The sequence below is a fragment of the Danio aesculapii genome, chromosome 17 (genome assembly GCF_903798145.1).
Source record: "Danio aesculapii chromosome 17, fDanAes4.1, whole genome shotgun sequence".
In the NCBI taxonomy this organism is placed as follows: Eukaryota; Metazoa; Chordata; class Actinopteri; order Cypriniformes; family Danionidae; genus Danio; species Danio aesculapii.
The window spans coordinates 41,905,866-41,915,865 of NC_079451.1; the positions used below are offsets into that span (position 1 = coordinate 41,905,866).

The following is a 10,000-nucleotide window of genomic DNA, read 5'->3' on the forward strand; positions in this document are numbered from 1 at the left end:
TGTTTTAAACTGCATTTTAGAGTAAAAAACAGTCCTCATCCAAGCTGTTAGTTTCAGTCTTTTAGTTTTTAAGATATCTATAAGCTAGTGTGAAAACAGTTTGTGTTTAGAAAATATGAAACTGATATAAACGTTTGTCACTTCCGCCTAAATATATCCATTTTATCACCTCACCTCATACTTCTGTTTCTCATCAAATCTTGACGAATCAAATTCTCTCTAGTGTCTGACATGCCACGCCCCCTTCAAGATGCTTTTCATTTGATGCGCTTGAGCTCGACCATGGCTGGGTCAGTTGGCATTTCTATGTGGAGTTTGCATGTTCTCCCCATGTTCGCGTGGGTTTGCTCCGGTTTCCTCCTACAATTCCAAAGACATGTGGTATAGGTGAATTGAGCAGGCTTGATTGTCCGTAGTGTATGTGTGTGAATGAATGTGTATGGATGTTTCACAGTGATGGGTTGCAGCTGGAAGGGCATCCTCTGCGTAATACATATGCTGGCTAAGTTGACGGTTCATTCCGCTGTGGTGACCCCAGATTAATAAAGGGACTAAGCCGAAAAGAAAGTGAATGAATGAATGAGCTCAACCACTCTAGTATATGAACCAAAATCTTTTTTCTTGTACCAGGCCATAAACATCTTTTTTCTGTATTAAAGCTGGCCATTTTATCATTGGGGTCATTAGAAATGTGCTCAATTATGGAGCCAGGCCTAGCGGAATTTCGATTCAATTCAATTCACCTTTATTTGTATAGCGCTTATACAATGTAGATTGTGTCAAAGCAGCTTCACATAAAAGGTCATAGTAAATTGGAACAGTGTAGTTCAGTTTGTGTAGTGTTTAAGTTCAGTTCAGTTGAGCTCAGTTCAGTGTGGTTTAATAATCACTACTGAGAGTCCAAATACTGAAGAGCAAATCCAACGATGCGCAGCTCTACAGATCCCGAACCATGCAAGCCAGTGGCGACAGCGGAGAGGGAAAAAAAACTTCACTAAAGGCGGAAGTGAAGAAAAAAAAAACCTTGAGAGAAACCAGGCTCAGTTGGGCACGATCATTTTAATTTCTCCGCTGGCCAAACGTCTTGTGCAGAGCTGCAGTCTCAGTGGCGGAGGCTGGAAGCTGGCCTCAGCGAAGACTCGTCTGTCTCTGGAGCGTCACAGGAATCAGTCTCATGTTCTCCACTCTTCCATGACCATCACAGTAGCTGCTCAGGATTCGATGAATTGCAGTTTCAGTTACTTCCATATTAGCTACATGAGGGAGAGCGGGATGTTGCCGCTTGGGCCCACAGTCATAAGGCCCACTCATAATTGTTTTAAGTAATCATGATTACGATATTTACCATAATAGCTGTGATTTTTCTGTAATCAAGCAGCCCTACTTGATGTCCAGTTTTTGACTACTTGATGACTATAGTTTTATTAGTGTTGAAATCGTAGCCTCATGAATTACTATGTTGTTTAGAAAGACAAGACATGACTGACCACATCATTTTTATGTATACTTCCGTCCATCCTTAAACAAAGACCTCCAACTCTGCATGAACGTCGTCGACAGCCTCCACATGCTGCAGTCATAAAGCGTCTCTCCTACGGCTGGCTCGGAGCGCATGGCAGCATTAAAGAATGGACTTAATTAGACAGACATTTCAGCGGTGTGAGTTTAGCTCTTAATTACGGCTGCCTCTCCACTCGTTAAAAAGCCTTCCTATGCCGCTCTCGTTTAATCACTTCACTGTCAGGGACATTAATGCCTTTCTATTACGCTCTCATTTTCCCCGTTTCCAATCACTGCGAGCTCCGTCTCAGGTCCGACCTTGTGCGCTCGGAGGTAATTCTGTTTATTAGCCCGAACAGCCATATGTATGAAAACACCGTCGCGCTTTTACGAGGGCACTTTTTAGGCCAGTAATTGCAAATAGCCAATTGAAAACATTTTGAAAGCATTCATATCATGAGTTGATTAGTTTCTTTTATCCCCCTCCCCTCTTCCTTTTGAGGATTACGACCTCCTGGCGCCGAAACGTTCCATTAGTTTGCTAACGCTGAATTGCCGTCGTTATTTTCTTCTATGGACTCAAGAGGTAATTAAAGGTATTGCATGGAGGAAAAAAATGGTGGTGACGAAGGCACCTTTGCACTGCTAAAGCTGTTTACAGTATTCAAATAGCTCCTGAAATTGTGGCTTAGAGTATAAGAATGAACGAAGTGGCTGACAATGGCCTAGAAATGTTAGAAATGGCAGGTGGGTATTTTGTGGCCCGTATGCCGGACTGACCTCTGATCTGTGATACGCTACAGTGAACAAAGACTCGCTAATCACATCTGCAATGCAGTGGCCCTCATTGCTGTCCGCATGCTCAACTCCCTTCATAGTCGTATGAAAGTTTCTTTCACTACCTGATGCTCCTGATGAGAATAGCTGCAGATAAATAAAGTCATGAAGATGTTGGTGTTCTGTTAGTACATTCACTTTTTATGTTTTTTTTAATTATGTTTAAGGTAATTTAGCATAGTTTCATAGTTCCTTGGACATTTTTACGCTACCTGGAGAAGAGCATCTCAGACCACTTCAGTTGGTTACTACACTATAATATTACAGTATATCCTTTAATACTTAGTCTCACCAGGCAGATGATACCAATAGACCCATTTCACCAGGTACTAATGTATTGTATATGACGGCCTAATTGGTAAATTAATTGAGTCAGCTTGGAAATTTATGCTGTTTTGTTAGTAATTTATGCCGTTTTGTTAACAAATTTTAACAATGTTTTTTTTTCTTCTTCTTCTTTTTTGTTTTGCTTTGATTAGTTTTTTGAGATTTTGTTTTGCTTTGTTTTGTTTTTTTTTGTGTGTGTGTTTTTATGTTTTTTTTTGCTTAGTTTTGTGTTGTATTGTGTTTTTTTTTTTGTTAAATTTTTTTCTGGGGGGGGGGGTTCATTTTGTTCAGCTGTGTTTTGTTTTGTGTTTGTGCTTTTTGTGTGTTATTTGTGTTGTTGTGTTTTTTGTTTTGCTTTGTTTTGTGTTTTGTGTTATTGTTTTGTTTTTTGTTTTGTATGGTTTTGATTTTTTGTTAGTTTTTTGTGGGGGTTTGTGTGTTTCATTTTGTTTTGCTTTGTTTTGTGTTTTTGTTTTGTTTTTTGTTATGTGTGTATTTTTTTGCTTTGCGTTTTTATGTTTTTTGTTTAGTTCATTTTGGTTATTTTGTGTGTTTCTTTTATTATGTGTGTTTGTTTTTTGCTTTGTTTGTGTTTTTGTGATTTTGTTTTCTTTTTTGTTATGTATTGTGTTTTTTTTGTTTAGTTTTCTGGGTTGTTAGTTTTGTTTTACTTTGTTTTGTGTTTTTTTGTTTATTTTTTTGGGGGGGGGGGGGGTTTGTTTTTGTTTTGTTTTGCTTTGGTTTATGTTTTTTGTTTTATTTATTTGTCTATTGCAATTTTTCCTACCACGAGCATAATTATTTACTAATTTTACTGTTGTTTAATTGCATAATTAATTTGCATAATTTAATATATATATATATATATATATATATATATATATATATATATAATATACATACAATACAATGTATACATACATACATGCATACATACATGCATACATACATACATACATACATACATACATACATACATACATACACAGTACGTACATATATAAGGAAATAAGGACTGCCACTTCTTGTATCTTTGAACATTATTATTAAGCTTTTGTCAGGTGTTAAATGATTTGTATTCCTAACAAAAAGTATCTACATACAGTTTTTTTTTAAGTCTTCTAAAAGCTAACTTAATCCACATCTACATAAAAAAATAGCAAAAAAAAAAAAAAAAAGGGATAGTGTTCAGAAGCCAAATGTTTAGTTTTGCAATGCATAAAACCCCTCTTGTAGGATCAAAATAATTAATTGTCAATACTTACATTTTCCCATCTGCTCATCCTTATTTTTAAAGCCCTGGTCTAAGCTGCTCTTCACAGCATGGATGTTGAAATTTTGTAGCCTAAAATGAAAGTGCTAAGTAGGTTAGACAATTTTCCAAGTTATATTTTAGAATAACACAAACTCATTCCCCAACCGTGGCTATCGGACCTGTCTAACTTTCATCTAAAGTGCAGCATCTCCTGATAACCTCTGTAATACCACAACATCAACCAGAAGCACATCTTTTACTAGTGGACGGCGATTCCCAAGGCATCGTAATGGTCCACCAGTGTCGTCCCTGTGGCTGTCCTATTTCCCCACGCACCAAATGTGTAAGCGAAAAGTTCCAGAGTCTCATTAAAAACTTCCCAGCCATTTTCGCAGGGTTTCTGTGAAGGAGAGAGTCCAGACCGGCCCAGCCTGGATTGGATTGACTCGCCAAGCTCAGACTTGGTCTCTGGAGGGCTGTAGATTAGAGCTGGCCTAATTTCTCTCTCTTCCGTGACTCTCCGGGGACGACAGTGGGAATTGCGGAGTGGCCCATGGGAACGGAGAAGAGAGCCTTTCATCTGCTGCAGATGTTCGGTGCGGCTCATCCACAGACGGCCCCCGAGTCACAGTTAAACGCAAAACGGCAGCAGGCAAGCTTTCCGCAAATCTGCTTAGCAAGTTTTCTGCACTGAGAGAGTAGAAAGTGGCAGTCGAATCAACACAGCAGTGATCAATGCAAGCCAGAGTTCATACCTTTCATAGCCGCTTTTCTGTTTTCCGTCAAACTCCAGAGCTTCTGTGATACCTTTTTTATTTCTCTTTCCTTTTTTGTAGTATAAGATGGTTTGTGGAAAATTCAGCTTTGAATAATTCATGAGTGTGAATTTCAGTTTGCACAAAATGTATTCGGAATTCGCTTTGCCTCATTCATTCAACATATCTGTCTACTGATCAATCAGTTTAAAGGGATAGTTTACTCAAAACTGAAAATTCTGCCGTTGTTTACTGACTCTACACTTGTTCCAAATCTGCTTGAGATTACACAAAAGGATATGCAGAAAGCTGGAAATTTGTAGTCGTTGACTTCCACAGTATTTGTTTTTCCCTACTATAGAAGTCAACTGTTTTCAGCTCACTTGAAAATATCTTCTTTTGTGTTCAACAGAAGAAAGGCATTTATAAAAGTTTGCACTTGAGGGAGGATGAATTAATTATGTTCTGTTATTCATTTGTCCTTACACTCACCGGCCACTTTATTGGGTACACCTTACCTAGATTTTGGTTCATATTGACGTGATAGCATCTCAACGATGCTGCAGATTTGTCGACTGCACGTCCATGATGCGAATCTCCTGTTCCACCACATCCCAAAAGTGCTCTGTTGGATTGAGATCTGGTGACTGTGGAGGCCATCTGTGTACTGGGAACTCATTGTCATGTTCAGTAAAACCAGTCTGAGATGATTCACGCTTTATGACATGGCGCGTTATCCTGCTGGAAGTAGCCATCAGAAGATGGGTACACTGTGGTCATAAAGGGATGGACATAGTCAACAATACTCAGGTAGACTGTGGTGTTGACGTGATGTTCAATTGGTACTCATGGGCCCAAAGTGTGCCAAGAAAATATCCCCCACACCATTACACCACCATCACCAGCCTTATCCGTTGATACAAGGCAGGATGGATCCATGCTTTCATGTTGTTGATGCCTAATTATGACCCTACCATCTGAGTGTCACAGCAGAAATTGAGACTCATCAGATCAGGCAACGTTTTTCCAATCCTCTATTGTCCAATTTTGGTGAGCCTGTGTGAATTGTAGCCTCAGTTTCCTGTTCTTAGCTGACAGGAGTGAACCCGGTGTGGTCTTCTGCTGCTGTAGCCCATCTGCCTCAAGGTTGGACATGCTGTGTGTTCAGAGATGCCCTTCTGCATACCTCGGTTGTAACGTGTGGTTAATTGAGTTACTGTTGCCTTTCTGTCAGCTCGAACCTGATAGAATTGGCCATTCTCCTCTGACCTCTTGCATCAACAAGACATTTCCGCCCACAGAACTGCCGCTCACTGGATATTGGAAGTACTGAAAGTTGTCCTGATAAATGTGGCTTTTCTAGAAAATTTGCGGTTCCGTTTTTGTAAGTTTAACTTATTTCAGGAATATCTAAGCATTGACATTGTACTGAACACAGCAACGTATGGGACACAAAAAGAATCTTATTCCAAAATCGACTTGTGCAATAAATCTTGCACTGCGAGTGTAATACACCATGTACTACTTGTTTTGTACTTCTAACTGTAATGTGTTTCTTTGTTTTCAATTCTATTACAAATCTTTCCTTTCCTCAGTCGCGCTTTCTTTTAAGATTTTAGGCTAAAATTATTGCTATTAATATACCTTTAACTATGACTTTTGCCTCAATAAACTCAGAATTTGCTGCTTATTCATAGTTATTAAGGTTTTATTTAGGTTAGGATTAGGGATGTGATATAATAAGTACTTTGAGAACTAATAAACAGCCAACATCTTAATAATACGCATGTAATAAGCCACTAGTAAGTTAATAGTAAGCATTGGTACTTAATCTAAAGTGTTCCCATTTATTCTTTATTTATGCAAATGTTCAGCATTCAAAGGTTTTCTTTCAAATATTTTTATTTGAAATGTTGTTGCATTGCAATTCAGCTTAATTTAGCCTCTTTTCAATTAAAATTTAATTTGCATGTCAGTCTTGTTTGCCACCTCAGCTCGAGTAATTGAAAGCTACTCTACATTCATTAATGAATGGCGCACAACTCCGTATAATAAGCCATTTTATCTTCTCATCCCAAAATGTTGTTATTGATAATGAAGAGCCCTTGTGAAGACTCGTAATTCACACACTGATTGCTGCTTTTGCATGCCCGAGGTGCTTCGAGCGGCCTGCGCACACCGCTCTCTGAGGTGAATTTCTTACTTTATTGATTGTAGATGAAATTGCTCTGGTGGAAGCCCCAGCGGTGAAGACGTGACTTCATTTGTTGCTTTAAATTGCATGTGGTTGCAGAAGCGGGGCGTGCGCGCACATATTTATGTGCATTTTTTTTGTTTTAATCATCTCATCATCGCTCTCCTCTCCCAGGTCTCCTGCTGCAGTGTCCTCCAGTCCAGTCATTTACATGTTCTTGGATGTGTTCCAAAGCATTTTGGGGGCTGCGAATTCTATCCCGTCATTCGGGTCTTTGTTTCCCTGCACGCCTTGCGGCTTCTCTGGTTTGCCAATAGCCCATAATAGCGTCTCTTACTGTCCATCATTGCGCTAATCTGTCCGATCTGGTTTCGCATTTCAGAGCTTGCACTCTCTTGAGGTTCTGGAATACAAACGCATCCTTTCAAGCCTTCCTTCGGCGGATCCCACATGTTTGCTATCAAGAAGTATTTGTGCATTCCAGATGAGTCAGTGCTTCTTGCTCCTGAGCCACTGTTTGGATGCCCTTCAGCCAAATTATGGAAATCGTAAAGCTTATGTTTCCCCTGCTTTGCATGGAAGGCTGGGAAAAACAGATTGCGGCGCTCGCAGCAGATTTATGCTAATGCCAGCCTCCTCGTTCGCCCGTTAATGTGCCGAGGCCAGACTCGAGTCTCTATGTAATGGGCCATGTGCGTCCGTAACCTGCCTCCCTGCAAACTGCGACGCAAAACCTATCCTAACACACCTCTGGCTGAACCCGTTCATCTCACGGTCCTGCTGCAGAACAGATGCCAATCATGTTGCCAGATTGGCCTCCCGGTTAACCAGATGTGTGCGAATGTGTTTTGGGCTGACACGGCACTTTAAAGTAGCGTGGATGTCCTTTACAGTCGCTCTGCAGTGTGTCGAGAGATGAAGTAATGTGTAGGTGTGTGTGTGGGCTCCATCTGCAGGAGTGCGTCTGTCTTTAATATCCCTCTTGCGTGCGTATTGGGGTCACGTTGTGCCCTTGCCTGTAAACAGCGTGTTGATGCTATCTGCGCTCCATCAAGGCGATGGATGTGCAGACTTTAGGGCTTTGGCAGAGGTGCATTTAGGCTGCCGGAGTGTATTCCTAGTGCACTCACGAATTCAGGATAGGGATGGAGACTTTGTTCAATGTCGCCTTTTGTTGTCCTGCTAATGTTTCACAGTGCAGATTGATGTCGTCAAACGTAAAGGTGCTTTGGTACCAAATCAGTGCATGTTTTTAAAGGAACACTCCACTTTTTTGTTGGAAATAGGCATGTTTGACATCTCCTCTAGTGATAAACATTTAACATTTTTTAATCCATTCAGCCAATCTCAGTGTATGGCAGGAGCATTTTTTTTTTAGCTCGACCTAAATCATTTAATTATTTTAGACCATAAGCATTTCAATTAAAAAAAAAAGTATTTTCCTCATTGAAGCTTTGACTCTAGTTTCATTGTGTATTAAGACTGACAGAAAAGGAAAAGTTGGTGTTTTCCAGGTCGATATGTCTAGGTGTAATGATGTAGATGGCGTTATAAATGCACCAGCAAAAATTATATTTTGTAGTGCTGTTGCCTAGTTATCTAGCTGGGACTATTTTTAAGGGCTGCGTAATATCATTGATTTTAGTACACAATGTAACAACAAAGAAGGGTCACGCTTTAAATAGCTTTTTTTTTTTTTTTGAGTGAGATGCTAATGGTCGGGCAACGCAGTGGCGCAGTAGGTAGTGCTGTCGCCTCACAGCAAGAAGGTCGCTGGTTCGAGTCAGTTTGCATGTTCTCCCTGTATTCGCATAGGTTTCCTTCATGTGCTCCGGTTTCCCCCACAGTCTAAAGACATGTGGTCCAGGTGAATTGGGTAGGCTAAATTGTCCGTAGTGTATGAGTATGAATGAGTGTGTATGGATCTCTCCCAGAGATGGGTTGCGGCTGGAAGGGCATCCGCTGCGTAAAACATGTGCTGGATAAGTTGGCGGTTCATTCCACTGTTGCGACCCCTGATTAATAAAGGGACTAAGCTGACAAGAAAATTAATGAATGAATGAATGAATGCTAATGGTCTGATTCAATGATTTATGCTAAGATATGCTGAAAGTGCTCCCCCCAGTCCTGGGCTGCTTTCGAAATTGTATACTTCCATACTACATAGTACGCTAAAAACAGTATGCGAGCCGAGTAGTGTGTCCAAATTTATAGAATTTGAAAAACAATATCTGAAACGTACCTGGATGACCTAAAATGGTGGATGTTGTATGTCCGAATTCCATTCATACTACTCACATTCATACTGTATAGAACATAATTTTCTAACGGTCAAGTAGTAAATTCAAATGCTACTTACTGAGTAGTAGACGATTTTGGACACAGCCATGAAGATCAGCTGAATGGATTCAAATATGATAAAATTCAGCTATATAACTCTAGTCGGTATATAAAATGAGCCTATTTCGAAAAGATCCTTTAAAATGTAGCATTATCAGACTTTCTGCAACACTAGTAGTACTGGATCAATTTAGTTTAATCTGATGTTCTTGTACCAGGTTTGTGTAAGCATTCCTCTTTGTAATCCATTTATAATTGAGTTGAATAAAAGTTGACATTTTCATGCATATAAGTACACACTTCAAAGTTTCGTGAGTGACGGCTGAAATAAACTGTGTTTGACATTGTAGTAACTGCAGTTTCAATACATTATAAATATTTGATTAGTTTTTTAAAATGCAGCAAAAATGCATTGAATGCACAAATATTTTTTATATGCGAGACCTTCCCTTGCTTCTGAGGACTGATTTTTTATGTAAAGGACTCCGGATTGTTTTGCCAGGAAAATGAAAAGTTTGCATGTACTCCCGTGAGCCTCTGTTTTGTTCTTGAAGAAATAAAATTGAACACTTATATAATGTTCTATATTATACCGAGATTTTTTATAATATAATATGAAGCTGTCATGTCTGTCAAGATGATGCAATGCATTGCAGAGCTTGTGCAAGCATAACCATATCACTATAGTCAGATTTCTTTTCTCACTAAATGCTGGTTTTTTCATTCATTTTTAATATATATATATTTTTTGCCAGTGTTGGTACACGCTACTGAAATTTTGATATAGGGACA

The 10,000-nt window shown here is 39.5% G+C and overlaps 1 protein-coding gene across 1 annotated transcript in view; it reads left to right on the forward strand.

Moving 5' to 3' along the window:
• kiaa0586 (KIAA0586 ortholog) overlaps nucleotides 1-10,000 on the forward strand; it is a 280,836-nt gene that overhangs the window by 125,685 nt on the left and 145,151 nt on the right. Inside the window, exon 13 of the mRNA XM_056476393.1 lies at nucleotides 4,453-4,571. Coding sequence (XP_056332368.1) covers nucleotides 4,453-4,571 — 119 coding nt within the window. The remainder of the gene's footprint in view (nucleotides 1-4,452; nucleotides 4,572-10,000) is intronic.